This window comes from Budorcas taxicolor, chromosome 12 (genome assembly GCF_023091745.1).
Source record: "Budorcas taxicolor isolate Tak-1 chromosome 12, Takin1.1, whole genome shotgun sequence".
Classification (NCBI taxonomy): domain Eukaryota; kingdom Metazoa; phylum Chordata; class Mammalia; order Artiodactyla; family Bovidae; genus Budorcas; species Budorcas taxicolor.
Window position 1 is genome coordinate 75,667,208 of NC_068921.1, and position 26,942 is coordinate 75,694,149.

General features: G+C 50.8%; 1 protein-coding gene across 1 annotated transcript in view; it reads right to left on the reverse strand.

The window, feature by feature from the left end:
- STK24 (serine/threonine kinase 24) overlaps positions 1-26,942 on the reverse strand; it is a 96,640-nt gene that overhangs the window by 17,061 nt on the left and 52,637 nt on the right. The window contains exons 3-5 of the mRNA XM_052649894.1: positions 10,057-10,113; positions 3,445-3,553; positions 2,966-3,123 (exon numbers count right to left, since the gene is read on the reverse strand). Of these exons, the coding sequence (XP_052505854.1) occupies positions 2,966-3,123; positions 3,445-3,553; positions 10,057-10,113 (324 nt within the window). The remainder of the gene's footprint in view (positions 1-2,965; positions 3,124-3,444; positions 3,554-10,056; positions 10,114-26,942) is intronic.

Below are 26,942 nucleotides of genomic sequence, written 5' to 3' on the forward strand. Positions count from 1 at the left end.
GAAGCGTCAATCACCTGGCATGGCGCTGGGCTCAGCTACAGCAAGGGCAGAAGGGAATGAGCACAGAAGGGGGCAAGGTCCCCGCCCCAGTCCAGCCCACCCACGGACATCCTTCCCCTTAGAGAAACAGGGAAAAGATGGAAGGGTCTTCAGCCCAAGCCCCGGCTCCACGGGTGCGCCCATGGGCATCTTATACTAAGCTTCACTAAGTCACCTGAAAGAGAACGATAATGACGAAGAAAGTTCTTAAGGCCCCTGAACTAACATGGCTTAGAAATGCCGGGCTCAGATCAAGACCTGAGATCAGCTTTCTCAGCTGGGGCGAAAGACAAAGGACCAAACGTACTGGTTCCAGAGGTGACTGTGCCAAGCCGGTTCCAGACACACAGACACACACACACAACACTGAGGCCGGTGCCCCTTTAAGCCCAGGGAGATGAAGACGCTGGGGAAGCAGGCACAGCACATCCTCACCCCACCCACGCCCCCTTTTGAGAACCATCAGGACGTGGGCCCTGAAATGAAACTGCCAGGAGCACCCGGCTTCCCCAGGGACCCCGGGGGACACGCTCTTTACCTGTAACACAGAGACCAGCGGGGGGACTGTAAAGGATGCGGGGAGGAGACGGGCACCGGCAAGAAGCCGAGTGTGTGTCTCAGGTGAGCAGAGGTGCCCGTTCAAGAGCATAACCGCCCTGCCAGACGGGCCTCGGGCGGGAGGCGGCCCCTGGGCAGAGGCCCTTTGTCAGGCGCTGCCGAGGACAAACAAGCGCTGGTAGACCCAGCCAGCCCAGCAGCCCCTGACAAAGCTCCGCACTCACGCCCTGAGCCTTATCTGCGCTTCCCACACCTCCTGTGTCAATAAGCCTGGGAGGCGCATGTCACAAACTTCTTCACACTGAGTTCCAGCTAAGGGCTGTTGGGTCTGATCCAAGCGAACCAAAGAATCGGCTTTTTGCCATAAGCCAGGAAGGCTGTGGTCCGTGGGGTTGCAGAAAGAGCCGGACATGACTTAGTGACTCCACAACAACACAGTCTAACATAAGGTGGATAAAGGTTTTCGAGAGGTCAGACATGTTTCCTCAAGCTGCCCAACCAAGCGTGCATTTCCTGTATGTCTGTGACAACATCTTCTAATCTGCCTAAAAAAGAATGCCGCAGCATCTGCTGACCACAGAATATCATTCTGATCTAGACAGCTCCAGGGAAGAGACAGCCAAGCTTGCTGATGTCCTGGGATCTCCATGGCGCAGAGCGTTGCCCTTGGTAAACACGAGGAGAGGCCCCCCGCCCAGGCGGAAAGGTGGGGAGTGGGGAGTCTCAGGAAGGCTGGATAGTTCTTGAGGAAGTGTGAGGTGGGCGGTGAGGAATAAAAGAGATAATCCTGAGTCACAGGGGGCCGGAGTTGACCAGCTAACTTATCAGTAAGGAAGAAAAGAGAAACACCAGGGGTGTTATCAGAGAAGTTAAGAAACTTGGATTCTAGTCCCAGCCCTGCCTAAAAATCTAGACCTGTGAACCTGGATAAACGAAAGTGAAAAAAAGTCAAAGTGAACCTCACTCAGCCTTGTCTGACTCTTTTTGACCCCAGGGACTGTAGCCCACCAGGCTCCTCTGTCCATGGGATTCTCCAGGCAAGAATACTGGAGTGGGTTGCCGTGCCCTCCACCAGGGGATCTTCCCCACCCAGGAATCGAACCTGGGTCTCCTGCGTTGCCAGCAGATTCTTTACCATCTGAGCCACCAAGGACGCCAATGATAAATGGGCCTCCGCTTAAAATAGAATGAACTGAATACATAAATTCCTGTAGAGTCTTAAAAATGATATGACTCCAGGAAAAGGGCCAACAGAGATTAGAGTAGCCTCAGGGGCAAACCCATGCCGCGGGGCAAGGCACTCGGGCAACAGACACTCCAAAGGCTGGGCAGCTCTGCTGAAAACCTACCCTCAATTACTGGCCAGTGGCTTCCAAGGCCATGAGCCTACGGAAGTCACGGCCCTCAACAGCAAGAAGGCCAGGGCCACCTGGGCCCCGATGGACAGGGGCACCAGCAACTTCAGCAACCATGTGATGGCTCACCACGTGGAGCTGAGGTCCCCAGGGAAAGCCACTCCACGCTGTGTGTGCTACGTTTCACAAGGTGGGGGCATCGGTCAGGGATTGAAAAGATTTCTACTTAAAGAGAAGTAGCAGTATCTGGCACATAGAAGTATCTGAGTTAACTATTTGTCTGCCTGGAAATCCTGGCTTAGAGAAGCCTCTGCTCTGTGCCCACGTGGAGACTTCGCTGCGTCCAGGCGGCTGAGACAGAGTGGCCTGGCATGCAGGTGTGAAATCAGATCCAGGAGGCGGGGGTCCTGGTAGGCTTTTTAAGCCCATACTAAACAGTTTAACAAGCTGAAGGGCAACAGGGAAGAGAGAAGACAGGACAAAATGGGACAGTGCAGCTCATGACAGGCAAGAAAGACCGGAATAAGGAGACTCTGAGAACAATCCCAGTTTTGTGTGTGTGTGTAGGGGGGCGGGGGGGAGGGATCCCCCTAAATGTGACAACAGAAAGGGTCTGCAGTGGCCATGAAAGGTATGCTTCCTCCCAGGCTCCGGCCTTCCAGCTTTGTGACTGGTTTCCCCTGGGGATCCTTTCTGCCCTGGTCCCTGAAATACTGCTCAGCCTCCTGTCCGAGGCCCTCTGCCCTCACCCACTCCTCGGGCTCCACCTGCACCCCCGGCCCTTCTCCACAGGCCTGCGCCCTACAGGCCTCTGCCCCTGCACGCCCCCTGCCCCGTCAGACACTATCAGCAGTGGGGACTGGACACGTAAAAGGGGCTGAATGAGGCGGCAAGAGAACCCTGTTTCTAACTGAGGCGCCCGCTTCACCCCAACAGGATGCGCTGGGAGGCTGGAGCCCGGGAGGGACGCCCCCGCTCTCCGCAGACCCTGCAAGCCCAGGTGCCAGCCTCACCTTTGAGTCGTAGGCTGACTGCTTGATGACCTCGGGCGCCATCCAGAAAGGGGTGCCCACGAAGGTGTTTCTCTTTATCTGGGTGTCTGTCAGCTGGCCCGCCACTCCAAAGTCCGCCAGCTTCACCTCCCCGTGTTCAGAGAGCAGGACGTTGGCAGCTGCAAAATAAAACCGAAGACGCCCTGACATTGGCAGCTGGACACTTCCATCCACTCCCCTGCAAACAGGTTTGTGTGCCCCCCAGAGTCATCAGATTTCGACAAAAGCAAACAGTGGGTAAGACCCCCTCAAAGCCCCACACCCATCCCAGGTGAGACCCCCTCAGAGTCCCCACCCGCTCAGGCACATCGAAGGCACCCTCCACGTGCCCATAGAACCACTTCCCTTGAGAAGAGAAGCACAGTTAAAATGCTACAACAAACCTTTCTTTCTATCTGCCTTAGGGATTTCAAAGGACCATAAATAGGATGCTTTCTTACCTTTAATATCTCTGTGAATTTTCTTCTCTGAATGCAAATAATCAAGTCCTTTCAGTATTTCTCTTAATATAGTAGCAATCTGGGTTTCATCTAAAGGGCCAGGTTCTAACTAACAAGAAAAAAAAGATTAAGGTTACTTAAACGATTCGATGAACAAGTATGAGATGACAGGACAGAGTCAATGTTAAATGAACAAGAATAATCAAGATTGAAATCTTCATTTCAAAACAGATATTTGGCCCACACAGTTAAAACCTATGTAAAAGGAATCCCCCTCCTAGCCAAAAAAATAAAAATAAAAACAAAAAGAACCAGAGAAAACGACTTCGCTGAATGAATTAAAGTGAAGCCAATGATAAAGGCGGTCACCTCGCCAAGCCTGCAGCCCGAGCGAGGAGGGAGGTCAGGCCAGAAAGCCAAAGCCGGCACCTCACAAGGCTTGCCAGGGAGGGGACCAGACAGTCCGGCTCTGTCCTAACACAGGCCACGGGTATCAAAACACAAGCTGTCAAGAAAAGGCCTGGGAGCTGACAGATATCCAAGGCTACCCTTGCACCAGAATTTTTTATTAATAAATCTAAATTTTAAACCTTGAGGGAAAGAAAGCAGAAAGATAAATCCGTCACGATGGAATTTTTTTTGTAATGTGGTATGACATGTATTTCAAATCCTGAAAGATGATGCTGTGAAAGTGCTGCACTCAATATGCCAGCAAATCTGGAAAAATCAGCAGTGGCCACAGGACTGCAAAAGGTCAGTTTTCATTCCAATCCCAAAGAAAGGCAATGCCAAAGAATGCTCAAACTACTACACAATTGCACTCATCTCACACGCTAGTAAAGTAATGCTCAACATTCTCCAAGCCAGGCTTCAGCAATACGTGAACTGTGAACTTCCAGATGCTCAAGCTGGTTTTAGAAAAGGCAGAGGAACCAGAGATCAAATTGCCAACATCCGCTGGATCATGAAAAAGCAAGAGAGTTCCAGAAAAACATCTATTTCTGCTTTATTGACTATGCCAAAGCCTTTGACTGTGTGGATCACAATAAACTGTGGAAAATTCTGAAAGAGAAGGGAAGACCAGACCACCTAACCTGCCTCTTGAGAAACCTGTATGCAGGTCAGGAAGCAACAGTTAGAACTGGACATGGAACAACAGACTGGTTCCAAATAGGAAAAGGAGTACATGAAGGCTATATATTGTCACCCTGCTTATTTAACTTTTATACAAAGTACATCATGAGAAATGCTGGGCTGGAAGAAGCACAAGGTGGAGTCAAGATTACTGGGAGAAATATCAATAACCTCAGATATGCAGATGACACCACCCTTATGGCAGAAAGTGAAGAGGAACTAAAGAGCCTCTTGATGAAAGTGAAACAGGAGAGTGAAAAAGTTGGGCTTACAGCTCAACATTCAGAAAACTAAGATCACGGCATCCGGTCCCATCACTTCATGGGAAATAGATGGGGAAACAGTGGAAACAGTGTCAGACTTTATTTTTTGGGGCTCCAAAATCACTGCAGATGGTGACTGCAGCCATGAAATTAAAAGCTGCTTACTCAACTTGGAAGAAAAGTTATGACCAACCTAGACAGCATATTAAAAAGCAGAGACTTTAGTCAACAAAGGTCCGTCTGGTCAAAGCTATGGTTTTCCCAGTGGTCATGTATGGATGTGAGAGTTGGACTATAAAGAAAGCTGAGTGCAGGAGAATTGATGCTTTTGAACTGTGGTGTTGGAGAAGACTCTTGAGAGTCCCTTGGACTGCAAGGAGATCCAACCAGTCCATCCTAAAGCAGATCAGTCCTGGGTATTCATTGGAAGGACTGATGTTGAAGTTGAAACTCCAATATTTTGGCCACCTGATGCGAAGAGCTGACTCATTTGAAAAGACCCTGATGTTGGGAAAGATTAAAGGCAGGAGGAGAAGGGGACGACAGAAGATGAGATGGTTGGATGGTATCACCGACTCAACGGACATGAGTTTGGGTGGACTCCGGGAGTTGGTGATGGACAGGGAGGCCTGGTGTGCTGCGGTTCATGGGGTCGCAAAGTCGGACACGACTAAGCTACTGAACTGAACTGATGACATGTGAACACACACAGGGGGTTTCATGGTGGCTCAGTGGTAAAGAATCCACCTGCCAATGCAGGAGACACAGGTTCGATCCCTGGGTGGGAAGGTCCCCTGGCGGAGGAAACGACAACCCACTCCACCACTCCTACCAAGAAAATCCCACGGACAGGAGCCTGGTGGCCTACAGGGTCCTGCCTGCCGTCACCACAGACCAGGACGGTTCACTACACACCTCAATCTGCAGAACCGAATTCCCCCCCCACCCCCCGAGTTATCTGACTTGGAGTCTTGTTCTCAAGGAAGACACTGACTGCTCCGAAGCACACAAGTCTGGAAGCTCTGCCTTCACGTCTAGTTCTGAGTTCGTAGATTGTGGGAATTTTGATAGTCGAGATACTCAAGATGAAGAAAAATGCACTTTTCTCATACCGGGGGGCAAAAGAGGAAGGAGGCGGAGGAGCTGGCAGCTGTGCCCTCCACCAGCACAGAGCGCAGAAGGCTCACCCCGACGGCCACACCGCTGTCCCCGTGCAGGGCTTCCATCTCCTCCGCCAGCACGGTCACCCGGGCGGACAGCCCGCAACATCTGGCTGGACCCCCTCCCTCCCACAATCAAGTGTCCGGAAAGGAATGGCATGGCAGCCTGGAGTCATCAGCCACGGGAGGTAAGAGCTGAAACCTCTCCCCTGGGCCATTTGAGAGCTGGCTCTCTGACTGATGCGTGGATGGTTATGCCCTTTTAGGTCTGGCCCAGACCTCACCCACCAGTGATTCACAGTCAGGGTGGGGAGAGAAAGACTATTTACAGAGCAGGGAGGTCCTTCGAGGGTAGAAATTCACTGTAAAGGGCGTCCAGTTGTTCCCTGGAGCACAGAGCTCCTCAATTCGTGGGGACTCGCCTTTTCCACCACTAACAACACGTTTCCAAGCAGTCTCTTCAGTTAAGAGGACTGTGGAACTCTTCCAATAATCTCTATAAAACAAAGATTCGGGGGGCGGGGGGAAGGATGCAGACTGCTCCTCATCTCTAAGAAAGACAGTGGAGTCGCTCAGTCGTGTCCGACTCTTTGCGACCCCATGGACTACAGCCTACCAGGTTCCTCTGTCCATGGGATTTCCCAGGCAAGAGTACTGGAGTGGACTGCCATTTCCTTCTCCAGATCTTCCCAACCCAGGGGCTGAAGCTGGGTCTCCTGCGTTGTAGGCAGGCGCTTTACCGTCTGAGCCACCAGGCAAGTCGCTCCTTGTCTCTGGGTGACCGACCACTCATCCCTCTCCCAAGTCTGTCATCCCTCCCTCCTCTTATGAGACCCTCAGCCTGCAGGCGGCCACCCAACTGCAGACCACGTCTGCTGGCCTCTGCGGCCGCCAAGTCTGGCCATATGACCAAGCTCTCACCAAAGGAATATGAGCAGAAGAGCCCCTTCCTAGTCCTAGTCTTGGCTTTGAAACACTGGCTGCCAGAGAGGACAAGGACTTAACACCACAGGAAGTCACCCACCGCAGCAGGGCCCTGACGACCACGTGGCCTGAAGGCCAGCGAGCCCACGTGCGGCAGAGAACTGAATTTCCCATCTGCTGTGAGACACTGTTTGGGGCGGCCACCACAGCAGCTTGCCCTAAACATTAATATGTCAATCATGTCTCTGCCTGCTTGAATGACGGTTTATGCAGCCTTGCTCTTGTTGTGTGTGCACTTAGTCATATCTGACTCTTTGTGACCCCATGGACTGTAGGCCCTCCAGGCTCCTCTGTCCGTGGGATTTTTCCCTGCAAGAATACTGGAGTGGGTTGCCATTTCCTTCTCCAGGGGATCTTCCCGAACCACGGATCGAATCGTGTCTCCTGCACTGGCATTTCTTGGCCACTGCACAACCTGGGAAGCCCCCGTACCTAGTCCAGTTGCTTCATGTAGCCCAGTTCCTTCTTAATTAGATTCCTCAGATTCTGCTGTAACGCTGACATCTTGTGATCACTGAAAAATCTCTCTGTGTCAGACCCTCTGTTGCTAATCCTCATTCCCCTTCTCCCAACTGACCTCACACTACTTTCCTTTCCTTGTAACACTTCCCCACAAGCAGTATAATCCACTGTCTGCCTCCACTCGGAACCTCAACTCCAGATAAAAAGAAAGGAGAAGGAAGTGTTAGCTATGGAACACACTCAAAGGTAATCTTGGGTGAAGGAAGGCGCTGTCTTCCTGCCCCAGGCTAAGGTGTCATCGAGACTAATGTCTTACAGCCTCAGTAAAAAGGCATGATGTCTAAAATGCAGAGTGAGAAAGGCCATCGGGCCTGTGGCGTTAGGTTAGAGCAGCTCCGGTGCGTGAAGACGAAGTCATGTCTCTAAAGCGAGGAGAGCGCCAGTGAGACCGTTCTGCTCCAGGAAACAGCAGAGAGCTGCCCTAACAAGACACGGTCATCTCCCCCCGACGGGCCTCATGTACAGGGGCCACTCCAAAGACACACACACACGTGTCAGCACCGTGTCCCTTAACACAGACGCTAGATAAAGCAAGGTGGAATTTTTCAAAGAAATGTCCCAAACCCGTTTATTCAACTACCGTCATATGCAGCCATATTTCAGCTTTTTAAATCTTGTATAAACACTTAATAGACTCTCTCAAAATAATCCTAATAGTCTTCAACATTCAAAACATAAATAAATAATTCTTGTATCTCATTATTATTAAAGTGTATCTTCTTTGAGGACTGGAGTCAGGACAGCAAAAGGGGAAAAAAAAAAAAGGTAAGAGATTAAGAGAGAAATGAGAAAGAGGGCTTTGTAGCTGGTCACAACAATGTGCAAAGCTCAGCGACATTTGCTAGCTGGGACACCTAATTTCTGAATGTTTGTTTCCTCGACTAAAATAAGATGATTTGGGGACATTCAAAAAGGGTGCCTGGAGCCACTGATGTAAGAGGGCGGATGGCTCTTTGCTGGGACTCACACCAGATGGAATTTTATCTAATAAGAGGAGAATTCTACGCTGCCTTGCAAACTGTCGTGTCCATGATTTCAGACTTCAACTCAAAAATCCAAAGAAAGGTACAACTAAATAAATTCAATTATGGTGGCATTTGTAAGTGAAGTTGCTCAGTCGTGTCCGACTCCTTGCGACCCTGTGGACTGTAGCCTACCAGGCTCCTCCGTCCATGGGATTCTCCAGGCAAGAATGCTGGAGTGGGTTGCCATTTTCTTCTCCAATGGTGGCATTAGGAATGAATAAAGCATCTACAGGCTAGAAGTGCTGCTCTGAAGAGCTCAGCATTGGGAAAGCGTCTCCACAAATAACTTCACACATGCCACAAATGAAATTCACTTAAGATAATAGTAAATCTAATTATACAAAATGAGGCAATTTTCTACATTTCTGTAGTAGTTCTCAAGAGTAAAAAAGCAAGCTCTTTGTGTGATACATATATTTATGGAAAAGCAAAGCGAGTCGCAAAGTGTATCCAGCTGTTTTGTCACTTTTCCATTTAAATACAATTGTTGAGACTGTGTTAAATTTTTTCTTGAAATCTCCTTTCAGACTCTATTTTGACCAATTGCTTTTATGGTTTATAACATTATGTGATTTTTTTTTTTAAACTTCGGTACAGAGCCTTTTATAATACACACAGATTTAGAGGTTTACCTTCCCCCGCGGTCAGGGATAAAAGATTGCTGATTACGCTGATTTCACTGCATGACCACGTGGGGGTGAGATGTCGGGGGCTAAACAGCCATGTGAGATCTTTCAAAAATCTTTGTTTTGCATATACTGTGTTTCAAGGATGACGCAAGTAATGCTTATGATCTGCTGGTGATCTCTGAGCATCTCACCTGAGGCCAACATGTAACCATGTTTTACCATGAGAAATGAATCTCAGACTATGACTCTGAGGTCATCCTACACTGAGCTGCCACTACCGTGAACAGGGGCCAGGCAGCTGGGTCCAAGGCCAGGTAGGAGACACCGCCACTGGCAGGGGTCGGCTCCCTCAGAAACACACTGCGGGCACAGCAAGGCCCCTCGGCATGTGCACCCAGGAAACGTGCGTTCACATGTGGCCTGACCACCGCTCCCACATGTGACGCTGTGCCTGCCTCTTACCCCTGAAACCAAATTTTAATTTTTTTTTCCAAATTTTAATTTTTAAAAATTCTAGTGAATTATAAATTAAAATGCTCCACGCAAGTTTTAGAAGTGAAGTTACCATCTGCAACGGGAAACAATGATGGTGTTTGAATGCCACAAAACTTCAAACCAGTTTTAGAAAATTAGAAACTGTTCTGAGGTCAGACTGAGCAGGCAACATGTTTTGTGGCTGCGTGGAATGAATTCACTGGTTTCCCACGATACAGCAAAAACTGGCTTCACAAGGGAACCTCTACTTTTCAGCATCATGTCAGGAGCAGAAATACCTGTTATAAGGAGTATTTTGGCCCTTTTTTCATGCAACTGAAGAGAGAGATAGAAATGTAAACAGAACCATCTTTACAACCAAGACCACTGCTGCATGTTCAATATCCAACGCGATACTTACAAGGTCCAGTGCAGAGCCCCCGCCAAGATACTCCATTATTATCCACAATTTAGTGTCCTGCAAAGACCAAAAAAAAAAAAAGAATGAAACTTACCAAAAAAAAAAAAAGGCAGAAATACTTTAAATAACCTAAAGGTATTTTCCACTGTGGTTCTGGAACTGGAAAATTTCATAAATACGTAACAGCAAGCAAGGCACGTGCAAGTGAGAGCTGTGTGGGAAAACCTGGAGTGTCAGAGGGGCCCTGCACCAGAGCCCCTGCACCCAGTTCCACACCTGCTGCACCAGGGCCTCAAGGGGGGCACACAACGTCAGCTGGTGACCCTCTGGCACAGGAGGGCACAGGAGGGTCGGCGGGAGGGGGGTGGGGGAGGGGGAGGGAATCGGCCCTCAGGGCCAGGCCAGGCCAGCAGCAGCCACTCAGGTCCGGCCCTGGGGGTGAGCCAGGAGGCGCCTGGAGCGCAGCACCGGGGATGGGCCACCTCCCTCCGGCCTGCCGCTCTGAGATGCATGGGTGGGGCAGGTGGCTAGGCTGGCGCGGCCCATCACCCAGGAAGGCTGCGTGCCCTCCTTGGAGATCTCCAGGCGGAGGGCAGTGGGCGGCGTGCTCCCCGTCTTCCAGCCTTCTCCCCAGCCTCTGTGTCTTGTGTCTCTTCCTTCCATCCCTTCTGAAGCCCCATGGCTTCCCAGGTTCTTTTCAAGCAAAAGTCCCAAAGTGCTTCTCCCCTGAAAGCCAACGTGCTTGGCCCTGAGGGCTGCAGGCTCCATCAGGATTTCTCATCCTGGGCAGCACTGACATTTGTGGCGGGATAACCTCTGTCCAGGGACCACCCTGTGCCTGAGACAGTGTTGAGGGGCATCCCTGGCCTCCGACCACTAGAGGCCAGCAGCGCCCTCCCAGTCCTGAAGCCCAGACACGGCCAGGGTCTTCTGGGGGCCAAAGTCGCCCCCGCTGAACTGCATGAACTGCATGATCGATGTCCATCAGCCTCAAGTGTTAACCGCACACCAGTGCTGACCGACAACTCCCTCTTGCCCTTGGCTAAGCCAGCTTACACCGGGCAGCCTCTGAGCTGGGTGCTAGTCACCAACTCACTGTGAGACAGCCAGGTTGAGTGCGTGGGCCAGAAAAAGATGGCAATAATAAACCTCACAGTTCATCTCATAATAAAATGAGATCATGAATGTGAAAGCACTTTACAAAGCTCAGGGAACTAAACAAGCGAAGAGCAATCAGCCTCTGCCACGGCGTCACCCTGAAGCGCCTCAGAATAACCTGATAAAACCAAAGCAGTCCAATCACCAAGGCCAAATAGTATTTCCCTGCATGGGGATTTCTGAGCCAAATAAAATCTGGAACACTGATTCATACACATTCTATGGTAGAATGAAAAAATAATTACTGCCCCACAAGCCTTGAGGCCAGAGTGCTTGAGAAGGAGGTCTGCTCAAGGTACACAGCACCTGTTTTGGGAACCAAACTGCTGACCAGGTGACCCAGCACAGTCACGATCCAGCTATGCACTCAGTGCCCTCATAAAACCTCCCGCAGGAGCACTCCAAGAAAAGTAAGTAAGAGTTCTAAAAATAAGAATGATCTTAATCAGAATATTTCATTTTTTAAAAAATGACCTCAAACCACGTCAATTATGAATGACGTTCTAAGTTCCTCATAAGGGAAAGAAAGTATTTATTTATAAATAACGTCAGGATTGAACATTTTAAAGGTACCCAAGTGTTCCCGGGTGGCGCTAGTGGTAAAGAACCCACCTGCCAGTGCAGGAGATGGAAGGGATGTGGGTTCCATCCCTGGGTCGGAAAGATCCCCTGGAGTAGAAAACGGCTTACCCACTCCAGTATCCTTGCCTGGAGAGTCCCATGGACAGAGGAGTCTGGAGGGCTACAGTCCTTGGGGCCGCAAGGAGTCGGACACGACTTAAGCGACTTGGCACACGCACACACAATTTGTGGAGTGGGAAGTTTCCGTCTCACCCCTGGCCCTTGGCTGCACAGCCTCCACATCCAACTTTGCATCACGTTTTCTGTAACCTCAGAGACTGTCTTCTGCAGATACCTATGAACCCTTCCTCCACTTCTATCCAAACGTAACACTCTATGCAATGTTGTGGGCTAAGTCGCTCAGTAGGGTCTTAGTGGCTCTTAGCAACCCATGACTGTTGCCCCACAGGCTCCTCTGTCCATGGGGATTCTCCAGGCCAGAATACGAGAGGGGGTTGCCATGCCCTCCTCCAGGGGACCTTCCCAACCCAGGGATCAAACCCAGGTCTCCCACATTGCAGGCGGGATATTTTTTTTTTTAACCATCTGAGCCACTGTTCTATACCTTACTTCTCCTCAGAGCACTCTATACCTGTCCATAAAGGAATCTTTTTTTTTTGGTAGCCATAAACAACCCACACCCTGCTGACAATGTTATTACCATTCTTTTGCTATCATGAGCCAGCTGTCAATTGAAGAACCTCCCATAGGTAACACTTTAGGAGTTCCTGGATGCTGAGTCAAAGGAATTCACTTGAATTTAAACAGATAATGACAGATGATTCTTCAAAGAGGTCAGCTCAGTTTCATCCTGCCTCCAACAATGTATGGGTGCTCATTTTTCCCCTTGCTTCGTCAACACACTCTATCCCTTAACCAGTGTCATGGAACTTAGAAGCTGAATTGTAGTCCCCCTCCGAAAGTCATACGCTGAAGTCCCAACCTTGAGGACCGCGAAATGTGACTGTTTGGAGACAAGGTCTTCATGAAGAGGTGAAAGGTAAAGTCAAGTCATAAAGGTGGGCCTTGTCCAAAGTGACTGGTGTCCTCCTAAGGAGATATTAGGACCCAGGCTCACAGAGGGGCAACCACAAGACGGCGCAGGGAGAAGGAAGACGGTATCTCCCAGCCAAGGAGAGAAGCCTCGGAGGACACTGGGGACTTGAGTCTGAGTCACGTGTGTTTTCTTTTTTGTAAGCCCATTATATCCTTTATCTGCTTTTCTGTTGACCTAATATTAGAGAAAGCAGCTAGCTCCCTGTAACATGAGCCACAAACACAGCAATGTCCTCATCTGTCTTGATTTTGCTTTTGGCAATTTTTGCTTGCGGAGATTAATTTACTGTGGACACGATGTCTACGATGATACCACTGACAGGCAAACTTGCCCTGTGCCGTCTGGAGTTGGTGACTGAAAGCTGGCACTCCCCACATTCACAGACATGCAGACAATGGGAAGGTTAAAACACGGTAAATGAGAAAAGGGGCAGATTCGGTGGCGTTAACAAGGATTACATTTTACAGCATGAATTCGGAAATGAAGTAAGTTCTGCTTGTGCATCTGTGCTGCAAGGAAAGGCTGGGCTCAGGAGGTCTCAACAGTGCAGGAGGTCTCAGTAAACCAGCGAATGGTTTATAAAGCAAAGGTGCCTTCTGCAAAGATCCCGGGCGTTAATGCAGAGCTCCCAGCCCCGACTCGGATCTGCCTCTGGCCCTCACCAGCTCCGCGACCCAGAGAGCAAGCTTGCAGCCATGTTCGGCATCCCATCTGCTCCGGGGACAGAAGGACGGCCACCTCAGGGGCGAGCCCTGCACACCACAGTGCCCGTGAACTTGAGCTGTTACGACCACACGGACTTTACAGTGTCCCCTGTTTGAACCCAGGTCCACCGGGAGGCTTGTGAAACTAGCAGGCAAGACACTGGTTTCAAAGCCAAACCCCTACCCTGTTTTACAGTCAAACCAACGCCCTGACGATCACAGCACCTTCCAACTGTACTCCAGGCATAAGAACCCCATCCCTGACCTCGACAAAAGCTGGTTTAACTGTTCCTCTCCACGGACGTCAGCATTCCTCAGTGACTCAGACACCTGCCATACACACAGTGTCGTGGCTCTGACAGGGCCCAGGCTCTTTTCCTAAATGAATCACTTTTCATGACAGAAAAGTCGCCAAGTAAGTACCACCAGGCGGCCTGTGGTGGGACAAAATGCCGTGGGCGCTCAGAGGAGGGGCCTGTCTGATCAATGGCCGACACCACGGAAGTAATAGCGAGAGAAGGAAATGAGAAGGAAATCAGAAAACCAACGGCCAACAGGCGCCTGAAGAGGTATTCAACACCACTAACGACTGCTGCTGCTGTTGCTAAGTCGCTTCAGTCGTGTCCAACTCTGTGCGACCCCCTAGACGGTAGCCCCCCAGGCTCCCCCGTCCCTGGGATTCTCCTGGAAAGAACACTGGAGGGGGCTGCCATTTCCTTCTCCAATGCATGAAAGTGAAAAGTGAAAGCAAAGTCGCTCAGTAGTATCCGACTCTTCGCGACCCCATGGACTGCAGCCCACCAGGCTCCCCCGTCCCTGGGATTTTCCAGGCAAGAGTACTGGAGTGGGGTGCCATTGCCTTCTCCCCACTAATGACTAGGGAAAGGCAAATCAAACAACTGCAATGAGGTATCACCTCACGCGGGTCAAAATGGCCATCATTAAAAAGATAGCAAATGCTGGAGGGGATGTACAGAAACGGGAACCCTCCCAAACTGCTGGAACCCTCCTGGAAACTGCTGGTGGGAATGTTAAGCTGGTACAGCCACTACAGGGAACAGAATGGCGGTGCCTTAGAAAACTGAAGAGTTTCCATATGACCCAGCAATCCCACTCTTGGCATACATCCAGACAAAACTATCATTCAAAAAGGTAATACACCCGCTGCGTTCACAGCAGCGCTATTGACAAAGGCCAAGGCATGGAAGCAACCCAAAGGTCCATCGACAGATGAACGGCTAAAGAAGGCGTGGCTCGTACAGACGATGGAATACCACTCGGCCGTGAAAAAGAATGAAATAATGCCATTTGCAGCCACATGGATGGACCTGGAGATGAGCACACAGGGTAAAGTAACGCAGGCAGAGAAAGACAAGTATCATATGATATCACTCACATGTGGAGTCAAGTGAAAAAAAAAAAATTATACACAGAAACTTATCTACAGAACCGGAAGACTCACAGACACAGAAAATATGCATCCAGGTCATCAGCCTCTTACATTTGACAGAACTGCATACCTGGCTGAGTGCAGGGCAGGGAGGCAACTGGGAATCAACCCCAGACTTAATGCTGAGTCAGACACCGAAACAGCAAGAACCACAGGAACCAACAGCGCAGACGCTAAGCAACTGCTAAGCGATGCCAGCGAGGGAGACATGTTCTAGCATAACTGCTCTTAACCGCTTTCCTTTCAGAAAGCAACCAACTCTAATCCGACTGCCTGAAAAGGACCTCAATTTACGTAATGTGTGCCTGGGACTTGCGGCATTCCCACGCCCCGCTCCCCTGTGCCAAGAAGAAGAACTTTTGCCCTAATGTCCTGCAGTAAATTGGAAAGGACACGGAGCCGTCCCCCAGATGCTCTTCTCGGGGTTCATGTCGGGAGAGTCTCTCTCCTGCAAGAGGCTGCCTTCTAACTGCGTGCCATGTATGTGCGTGAGTCTCAGTAATTAAGTCTCCCCAGACGGGTACTGAGATATTCTGCACTTTGGCATCAACACAAATCTGGCACAACACAGTAAAAGATGTGTTAATGCGACGTTTCTGTGCTGAATGCTGGTAGCAACTAAGATGGATAAAAGCACTCTGCCTAAAGATCCTTACAGGGTCTCAAGGAAATAAAACTCACAACCTAAATCTGACAAACAAAACAACAGGGAGCGTGGAAGGAGTGCCCGGGGAGGGTGAAAGAAGAGGACTCCCCCTCCCCCGTCCCCCTCCTCCAAGAGCAAACTTAACAGTCAGTGGGCATAAACTGCCAAGTCAAACAAGTCTGCCATAATCATGATAAGCTAAAAATGGACTCTTCCTAAAAGTGAAGTGTTTCTAATAATTACAAGAGTATCCTTCTGCCAAAGATTTTCGTATCATTGCACATCATATCCAAAATCACTGCAGATGGTGACTCTGACCATGAAATTAAAAGATGCCTGCTCCTTGGAAGAAAAGCTATGACAAACCTAGACAGTGTATTAAAAAGTAGAGACATTACTTTGCAGAGAAAGATCCATACAGTCTAAGCTATGGTTTTTCCAGTAGTCATGTATGGATGTGAGAGTTGGACCGTAAAGAAGGCTGAGCGCCAAAGAATTGATGCTCTCCAACTGTGGTGTTGGAGAAGACTCTTGAGAGTCCCTTGGACTGCAAGGAGATCCAACCAGTCCATCCTAAAGGAAATCAGTCCTGAGTATTCATTGGAAGGACTGATGCTACAGCTGAAGCTCCAACACTTGGGCCACATGACATGAAAAGCCGATTCAATGGAAGAAACCCTGATGCTGGGAAAGACTGAGGGCAGGAGGAGAAGAGGGCAACAGAGGATTGAATGGCATCACCAACTCAATGGACATAAGTGTGAGCAATGGTGAAGGACAGGGAAGCCTGGCATGCTGCAGTCCATGTTGTCACAAAGAGTTGGACACGACTGAATGGCTGAATGATGACAACACAGCAAACATCAGAAATATCTGCGAGAAAACCATAAAACCCAAAGAAGTGATTGCTAGGGTGCAGAATTAATTCTCTGATAAAGGTCCAGCCCAAAGATGGGACAAGACTGAGCCTGAGGGTGAACACAGCAGAGAAAGAAGACTTTACTGTGGTTTGCAAATTGAAGAGGAGCCGAAAGTGTTAAGACAATTTATGGAATTAGGATATTCACGAATAACAGATGCTATTATTTCAAATGCACAGGGGACGAATTCTCTTATGTATTTATACTTCTATTTCCATCCTGCAGGGTAATCACCACACCCCAACAGTAAACCGCTTCCGAAGGAAGGGACTTCTCAGTGTGCTGTCTGTTCAGAGCTGGGTTGTGCTGAGGAGACGTTTCTGCCACCCAAATTCTTGCTCCTCTTCCTCCACACCTCCCAGCCACCTCACGCACTTTTATCTTCTGCACAGCTCTAGTAACAGTCAGACAGACGCAGGTACCCGATTTACAGTCAGTTTGTTCACGATGGGCGGCTGGACCCAGTCAAGCTGTGCACGCATCAGACGTGCAACCCCTTCCCGGGGCGCAGACCCGAGGTCACTGACGAGACCGGTGGTTCTGGTCCCCCACACCCGACTGTGACATCAGCTACCACCTCCCCCAGCTCCACTGCTGCCTTGGCCAGAAGACCCCATCGCGGCATTTATACAAATGCCATATAGCTCTGTACACACAGCTCTGTACAGATGCCCAGAGAGCAGCCACGCTAAGTGCCCTGGTCCAGCAATTGGCAAACTGCGGTCAGCTATGACCGCCACATCGCGCGGCTCCCGGACAGGGTTCGATAAGAGGGCCTGGTCTGAGCACTCCATGTCTGCATTCTGATGTCCTTATTCACCCAAACACCTTAAAGTCCCGCTTTTGCTGTGTGACAATGGGTGGGGAGGGGTCCATCCCCCTCACCCACAGGAAACTTCTCTGTAGTTACAGGCTAAGCAGCTCCTCATTACATAATCCAAGCAAGGGCTGTCATCTCAGGATACCTTTCTTCTCCCCCCAAGAAATTTACTTAGACAATGTGATGTGATTAGTCGCCCAGTCCTGTCTGACTCTTTGCAACCCCATGGACTGTAGCCCACCAGGATCCTCCGTCCATGGGATTTTCCAGGCAAGAATACTGGAGCGGGATGCCATTCCCTTCTCCAACTTGGACAACAGAAGTTTAAAAAAAAAAAAAAAAAAAAAAAGCATATGGCATAACTGTGAGTGCTAAGTCGCTTCAGTTGTGTTAGACTCTGCAACCCCAGGGACTGTAGCCTGCCAGGCTCCTCTGTCCATGGGATTCTCCTGGCAAGAACACTGGAGTGGGTTGCCATTCCCTTCTCTAGGGGAGCTTCCCAACCCAGGGATCAAACCGGCATCTCTTATGTCTCCTGCATTGGCAGGTGGGTTCTTTACCACAAGCACCACCTGGGAAGCCCAATATGGCATAATTAATTGTAATTATTGTATCTAAATATATTAGCTGTGTTTAGATACGTCAAAGGTTTGAATGTGCAGAAAAGGTAAGGGTTGGCCAAAAAGTTCACTTGGGTTTTTCCATCGGTTGTTAAACAGAACTAGGAATACAATTAATGCTTATTTTAAATCATAGGTAAGTAACATCAGCCAGAAAACAGACCTGAGTTTCTTTTTGGTGAAGTAAAATATTTCGCCTAATTGGAAATTTAATTCATTCAACTTTCTTGAAAACCATAAAATGGAGCTGCCAAGTGTCTGCAGGGATGTTCTTCCGTTACAGCCGGGCAGTGTGTTCGGGGAGAGAAAGGAATCCACGTCCCTGTCCTTCGAGACATCTCAACGTTTTCTGTTCTCTTTGGTGCCGAGCCGACTGCTCGATCCCCATGACTGATTGTGAGATGAAATATATTCCCCTGGGATTTCACAGCCAGCTTTACTTGGGGATTCATTTAGGCCACCCACCCGTCAGTTGTTCTGCTTCTACCCGCGGTCACCCTGGGGTCTGATACAAAGGGCTCCCGGGCCATTTCCATTTTTCCCAGAAACGCAAGGACAGATGCTTGCAAACTAAAAATCACTCTCAGAGAAAACAGATGTTCTTTCCCCTCTCCCAGAAGCAGAGGCTGCAGCTGTTCCAGGACAATGGGGAATGCGGCAGATGACTTCCAAATGGCCACGGAGGCTGGGAGGGTGGCTGTCACGGTGTGGGTGCGGGTGGAGGGGACACGGGGCTCCCCCACGTGGCTGAATGACCGCGCAGATCAGCACAGTGAAATGAGGGCCCCTCTAGCCCGAGGGTGGCAGGCAGCTCACAAGGGCCAAGGACACCCTGGTCCCCACACACAGGAGTCAACAGCACCATCTCCCAACAAGGCAGCAGACGTGGATGGGGGGAGAGTGTGCAGTCCGTGGCCCGGGCTCCCGTTTGGGGGAAAGGCCCTCCTCGCAGAGCTGGGGAACATGGGACAGGCTGCCACTGCCAGGCCTTCACGCAACCAAAGTCAGTGACTAAACACCCAGCACCAAGGACTCCGCAGGCCCAGGACAGGCTCTGCCCTGCGCCGGCATCGGGGGCCCCTCTGGGCGTGGACCCACCATCTGGCCATTCCTGCAGAACACTAGGGCTCCCCCATCCACAAAATTGAAAAAAAAAAAAAAAAAAAATCCAACATCTGGGAAACAGCCGCTCAGAGGAGGTTCGAGAGAGTCGCGCATCTGCTCACGTTTATGAAAACGTGCGTGAATTTCCTCCCTTTTCAGAGACTCTACCTTCTCATGGCCACGTTGCTCACGTGGAATCATAAGCCCCAAGCCAGTTTTCTTTACAGAAAATTAACTGGAGCCAACAAATAGTGAACACAGAAGGAAGAAGCACAGGAACGGGGCAGATATTTGGAAGTAACTCTGAAATCAACTGTGTTTAAAAAACAGTTTGAGCCAAAAACCAAGAAAGTGACCCAGAGGATTCGCAAACACATGATAAAATGGACAAATCGGATCATTTCCTGGCAGAGAGTCCACGCTCCCTTCCAAGTTTTAATACACTGAGAGTCTAACGTCAATAGGTCAAGCGCTCCTAGAACCAGCAGGCGTTTTCCAGATTCCTCCTGACCCCACCAGGTTCAGGCACAGGCCGGCCCAAAGGAGGCAGATGGGCAGCAGCCACCCTGCTCAGCCTCTCCTTGTGGGTGGCCCGTTCACCCCAAATTAGGAGTCGAGGTCCCTGAGGACTGCAAAGAGGGGAAGCGGGAGTGCCCATCCACCCACCAGGCTTGCACATGTGCGGCCCCAACACTGGGCAATAGCAGGTGGCCCTGCAGGAGAGACAGGGGCCCAGGAGAGTCCAGGCTGGGCAGAGAGGCCCATAGCGCAGGCCTGGGACGGCTTCTGCGACGGTACCTTCATCCCTCAGTTACACTGTCTGCTCGGGGACGAAGCAATGAACAAAAGGGGAACTGTACCCCCACTGGGGCTGAGGAACCCTTAGGAACGACTTTGGCAAACTTTTATGAAAAAGTGAGACAAAAAGATTTTAGGGACATGTGGTTATTAATCACCCCCCCCCCACCACCAAGCCCCCAACCGTTTCTGTCCATTATTTTAAATCCACCGTAGACTTTGGCTCTCGTGATCTCTGTGTGTGTGCTAACGTATTACTTTGTGTTTCCTACGGAACAAGACGTGCACAAATAATTCACAGCTTATTTCCTCTCAAATCCCATGGTCTCACTCACAAAACTACTGGAAAATAAAACTGTTTAAAACATTACCATGCTATTTCATTAACTGCCTTTTATTTCATGCTTCATGGTCCTTTAAACCACCAACACTGAAAGGAATGCTCTTCTAAAGACAGCGAAATAGCAGGAGACCCACAGAAAGCTGCTTAGGGCCAGCTTGGCGTCTCCAGGCGTTCTCCACCACACTCGTCCCCTAAGGCTTATCCTCCAAGTGCTGACTAGAGAGCTACTTCCAGAGGGATCTGTCGGGAATTTCACAGAACTGAAATCTACTGAGCGAGAAACACAGAGAGACAGAGAGAAGGGTCCCACAGAGAAATACATTTAGGAATACCACATATTAAACTTCCCCTTCAAGGCGCAAAAGCTCCGAGAACACTGTAACAGAAGCCTGCTAGACCCAGCGTGTCCAAACATCTCACCAGGCAGCACCTACCAACGTCTTCCAGGACGGGGCGCATCCAGAAACACTCCCTTGGCTCGAGCCCCGCCTCGGAGCCCTCCAGCAGGTAGCCAGCCTGCGCTCCAACTGATGTGAGACCCTCCCTGTCCACCCCACCCCCAACAATCCGTGGAGCCCAATTATGTTCCAGTTATGTGGTGACAGGGAGATTCGGCCCACAAAGACCCAACAGGCCCGAATACAGTGTGAAGGGTGGGGGCCAACCTCATTATTCATGAGAACCATGCATGCTCACACCTTCCATGACACCTCTAAACTCTACGGGCTTCCCTGGCGGCTCAGCTGGTAAAGAAACCACCTGCAACCCGGGAGACTTGGGTTCGATCCCTGGGTTGGGAAGATCCTCTGGAGAAGAGAAAGGCTACCCACTCCAGTATTCTGGCCTGGAGAATATAGTCTGTATAGTCCATGGGGTCGCAAAGAGTCGGGGACGACTGAGCGACTTTCACTCACTAGACTTTCAAGTCACAGCTCAACGCCCTCCGGTGCCCACACCTTTTCTTACTATCCACGATAAGTAGAACTGTATACGCATGTCAGATGAGCCGAGAAACCTGTCTTTCTAGAAAGAGTCTTGTCATTCAATGTTACTGCTTAAACTCTGAAATGAAAATAGAAGGGGGAAAAAAAAAGATAGGGAAACCACAACAGAGGGTTCCAACAATATTTATATCACATTATTCACACCTCTTATGTGTGGTTTGAAACTCCTGAGTCTCTAATTAACCAAAGTGATGAAACACAGTTTTCAAGGGACTGGGGTGGGGTTCACGGGCACAGCACCAAGGGAGTCCCCAAGGTGGCCGGCTGAGAGCAGGACCCCAGGGGAGAGCCACACGGACCCACACACACCCTCCTCACACCCCTAGACGCCCCTCCACCTACCTGGCAGCAAGGAGGGGGGCGAGGGGCACCAGAACAGCTGAGAGAGGCATGGAGAGAAGGAGGGCATCAAAGGGCAAGACCCAGCCCTGCCAAATGCTTTAAGTCTATTTTTTAAAAAAATAATTGAGGAGCAGAAACCACACCACCTTTATAACAAGCTCGGAAAGCTCAGGAGCGTGTGCAACGGTCTGACGCGGGCGAGTTCAGTTTACACCAAGTTATCTGGCTTCGGACGACACTGCTCTGTGGCCCTGTGCTGCGACCCGCACGCGGCAGTCACATGTGTCACCGTCCAAGACGAGTGGCTTTCCCTTCTCCCTCCTTGGGTCGGCGTCTTCATCACCGCAGCCCCCCTGCTATCTCCCCGCTCCATCTCCAGGCCCTATGGCCCAGGGTGAGTCTCCCAGGCCAGGCGGTCTCTTGCCTTTGAGCTGTTCTCTGGACTCTGCAGTCTGAAGCCAGAGCTGGGGAATCTTGAAGAAACAGGTCCAGAAGGCCAGGCTCCATCTCACCCTGACCTAACATGCCCTCTCCCCTTCCTGGACAGGGGCCCTGACCACCAGAGCACTTGCTCGGGGTGGCAATGGCCAGATCACACGTCTCCTTCCTTCACCAACCCGAGAAGATCTGGGCACAGGGCCCCCACCTGCATCCGTGCCCAACGGAGGCAGGGCAGCCGGGCTCCGAGCGCCCAGAAGCAGCAAGTCATGTGACACGGTGGCAGGAGGGGTGGCTGGACCCGACGCGAGGGGGCCCAGGGCCCCAAAACCCAGGCCAGGTGGTACCAATGGTAAAGAATCCACCTGCCAAAGCAGACAAGACGTCATAGACACAGGCTCCATTCATCCCCTGTCGGGAAGATCCCCTGGAGAAGAAACTGCCAACCCACTCCAGTATTCTTGCCTGGAAAAATCCTATGGACAGGGGAGCCTGGCAGGCTGCAGTCCATGGGGTCGCCAAGAGCTGGACATGACGGAGCTCCTGTCAGCAGCAGCGGCATGAAGGGAGGACAAGCTTCCGACACAAATGACCGGCACAGTCAGAACACATTCCGGGAGGGAGAGGCCGGACTCCGAACCCCCAGGGCCCTGCGCGCACACACACAGAACACCGTTCAAAGTTTTTAAAAAGCAAGCACCTGTCAGGTTACCTGTGGGGAAAGACACTTCAGACCTCAAAGTCCTTAAAGGCTCATACACCTCGCTGAATATGTTGCAAACATTTCCTGCTTCCCCCACCCCAGTACAGCACAAGTGAACACTAGTTAAATATGCTCTAGGGGGGCCAGTCCTTATCTTAACCCAAATGCCCAAGATCCCAGTTTACCCAAAGAGTGCTTTCCTGAAATGAGGTAAAGACAGACACAGCTCTGCACACTGCAACACATCTGGGGCAGGACCAAGAGCCCCAAACCTCCCTGGATCAAAGAAGACATCAGAGAGCCGGGCTAGGAACTTGCCGCTCTTGCTGACAGCCAACTCCAGGGAACCGGCTCTAATTTTCCGAATGTCAGACGGAGGCAGAAACTTGATTCGAACCGGAAAAGGTAGTATCAAACTCGGTACATTATTCAAGCAAGAAGGGAAGCTAGAATTAAAAATTCTCTGAATAAACCTGAGCTCATAACCTGCTGCTCTCACACGGACGCTGGGCTGGGACGGACTCCCTTTGATTAGAGGTGCAGCCGCCTCGTCACAGTCCATGAAAGAAAGAGCAAGGGGCTGCAGGTGGCTTACTGCGCCTCTTGGTGAGTACACACGATATGGGGACCTGGGAGGTACAAGAGCACGTGAGAACCAGGAGATGATGTTGCTAACGCTCTCCACATGGGCCCGGGGCCTCGCCAGAGCACAGGGCCCGGAGCTTGGAGGGAGATCCTGGAGACAGGCAGAGGTGAGCCTCACGGGTTAGAGGAAGCTACCTGCCCCCTCCAAAGGTCAACTATGAAGACGCTTCCTTTTTTGAAAATGTGGACAAGCTGTCATAAAGGAAATGGTGGCGGTGAGGCGCCTCACGCCCCACCCCAGACATGGGATCACCCTGGACAGGGACCCCACCGACCAGCAGCCCCTCCGTGCCCCACCCTCAGGCTCTTAGCACTGAGCCCTGCAAAGATCCGACCCCCGTGACCTCCCAAGCCTGCACGGCTGGCCATCCTGCAACACCCGCCTGCCCACTTGCCGGCTACTGCCGGAAAGGGAGATGGGAGGTCTATGCACCAAGTCCAAAAGACAACCCTCGGGTTAAAAAGTCCGCTTCTCTCGACAGCCACACCTCGGCTCCCAAAGTCTGACTTCATTCCAACAGCCCAAGGAAAGCTTGACCCCCAGCACCTTTCTCCAAGGAAGACAAGTTAAAATTTCTCCTCTTTTTAACCCGGACACCTAAGCCCTTCAAGACAAAAACACAAATGACAACTCTGCTAGAAAACAGAGTAATTTGTTCCGCTCTTTCTGCTCCTTGAAGAGTAAAGTGATGCGGACGGCCAGCAGCCAAGGCAAGCCGGCCCTGGGGCTGCGGTCCGATTCCCGGGGGAGACGCGGAGTTGTCCGCTGGGTCTTCCCCGGGTCCGGATCCGGAGCCATTACCTCCCAGACGGTCAGAGCTCGGTTTCTAATTCACACACACCGGCACCAGACTCATAACAGTTGACAGCAATCCCATCAACAGTGTGTTCCGCCTCCCTGCCACCCCCGATACAAGCAAGATGGGCAGGAGACTCTGTGCAACTTGCCCCTGAAGCAATAATAGCTCTGAGTGACCAGAATTAAGTCCACTGTGCAGTGAGTGACAGACACAGACCCGCAGCAGGCTGACCGTGAACTCAAGACCACCATCTCAGTCAGGGGAACACCTGTCCTCAACCAGGAGAAAGCGGCCAGGCCTGCCTTGCACTCCACTCATTCCTAAGCCCCGCATGGTTATCCGATGAGGCAGAGCCCCAGCCCTTGCTGGAGACAGGAGAGAGAAAGTCTCGGGGCCTCTGACACGCGTGCACCAGCTGTGGGTGGAGGCTGAGCTCAGGCTGATGGAGGGCGCACGTCTGTCGGGGCAGCGCCGACAGCAGCTTACCTCCGCGGGAGTCTGGCGAGGCGGGGGATCATGTGCCCACTGTCCATCGGGCTGCCATCCCTTTGAGGAGAGGGAGACATGGATGGGAACCAAAGGATCTTCTAAAGGCAAGTTCTTAGCGCAAGATGGCCCCAAGGTCCCTGCAACCAAAGAAATCATTGTGGTTTTGCATTTGGCATATTTATGCCCCTTTTCCTTTAGGGACAAGTCTGTCCCCCTCTGAATGGAGATCCATTTTCGAAACACAGTGTCCAGAAATACCGCTCCACTTAGAGGTGGGGTGAGTTAAGGGGGCGAGAGAAAGGCAAGGAGTCTTGAATGCCACAGCTCAGGACAGAAAGCAAGCCTAAGAGCATTTCCTTCTCAAAACACAGCCAGAAATCAACTGTTACTTTTAAAGAACCAACCGTTTTCTACCAAACATTTCAACACCTGCAAACTCCTCCTCCTCACAGCCGTTTTAAAAATGTGCCCAATAATGATTCCCAAATCCACACGGCTCTCTATACCAGCCTGGTTAAAAGCAGTGGAAAAAGGCTTCTATATAAACAAAAAATATGGGTGATTAGCTTCAATAATCACTGGTCTATAGCCAACCTCACCAATGGCTGATCTCCACTGATTCCCATTTATTTCGACATGGAAAAGTCATTAGATGGAATTGAAGCACATAATCAGAAAGCCAATCTCACACTAAGGCAATGAACAACCATCAAAATCCAGGCAACTAAGTTAAAGACCTAAACCACTGTAATGATGCTTGGTCTACTTAACAGTTATAGAAACTGCTTTTAGCAACTCAACCAGCAGTAGGCCAATAGCCACCCAATGCCAAGACATCAGTAATTCCCAGGCGGCACTGGTGGTCAAGAGCCCACCTGCCAATGCAGGAGGTGTAAGAGATGCAGGTTCGATCCCTGGGTCAGGAAGATCTTGAGGAGGGCATGGCAATGCACTCCAGTACTCATCCTTGCCTGGAGAATCCCATGGACAGAGGAGCCTGGTGGGCTGCAGCCCATAGGGTTGCAAAGAGTCGGACACGACTGAAGCGACTTAAAACGCACAGCTAGCAAAGCTGTCTGCATCTGCTCTACAGAATGTCGCATCCCAAGCTCCTTTTCTTCAAAAAGAATTCCTCTTTCCTTCAAAGAAATGCCTGAGGATATCTGCTACCTGCCACCACAGTAATGCGACTAACAGACATCAGAACCCTCTGTCTGGTCATCTGTGCGTCAAGCATACGGAGACAAGAGCAGGGAAACCTGCTCATGAGGAGTTTAATAAATCTACGTTTCAGACATCCAAAGAGGAAGAAGAAGAGAGTCACCTACAGATCAATTTACTTCTTTAAAGATGAGTCATCACAGGAGGGGAGAAATGGGAGACCTATAGGCTGATCCCCGTTGATGTATGGCAGAAACCAACACCATACTTTAAAAGAAAAAGAAAGTGAAGTCGCTCAGTCGTATCCAACTCTTTGCGACCCATTGGACTATAGCCTAGCAGGCTTCTCCATCCATGGGATTTTCCAGGCAAGAGTACTGGAGGGGGTTGCCATTTCCTTCTCCAGGGGAGCTTACCGACCCAGGGATCAAATCCAGGTCTCCCACATCGTAGGCAGACGCTTTACCCTCTGAGCCACCAGGGAAGCCCTTTAAAAAGATGAATTGTCACGACCGGGACAAAAGGACTCTCAAATGTACCAGTGAAACCTTTCAGTTTCATACGTAGGTTTTTCAAAAACATCGCAACCACTTCAACCCTCCTGAAAGGACCAAGAGCTAACTAACTCTCCAGCAATCAATCCTCCAGACCCCAAGGGTCAAACCAAAAGGCAACACCATCACAAAGGCCCCACCCCAGGATTCAAGAGCAAAAAGCATCAGACGCCAGCTGTCAGGGAGGGCTGAGCTGAGGAGGAAGGGGACGGGCTCGGGCAGTGGGCAGGTGAGGGCCGCCTGGTGTTCCACCCTTGGCCAAAGCAACAGACCGGCGGTGCTGCCGGGACCAAAACGCCACCAGGCGATTCCTGGCAGAGACGAGGCTGGGCGCGGGCAAAGCAGTGGGAGGGGCGGGGCGGCCGGGACCAGCTGCCCAGCCCCACAAGGGTCTTGGCAGCATGGGCGAGGCCTCTGGGTCTAGGCTGACGTGGGCCCCGGCTCCTGCATCAAGTCCAAGTCCACATGGTTCTCATACGTGCGCCACAGAGGGGACCATCAGCTCTGCC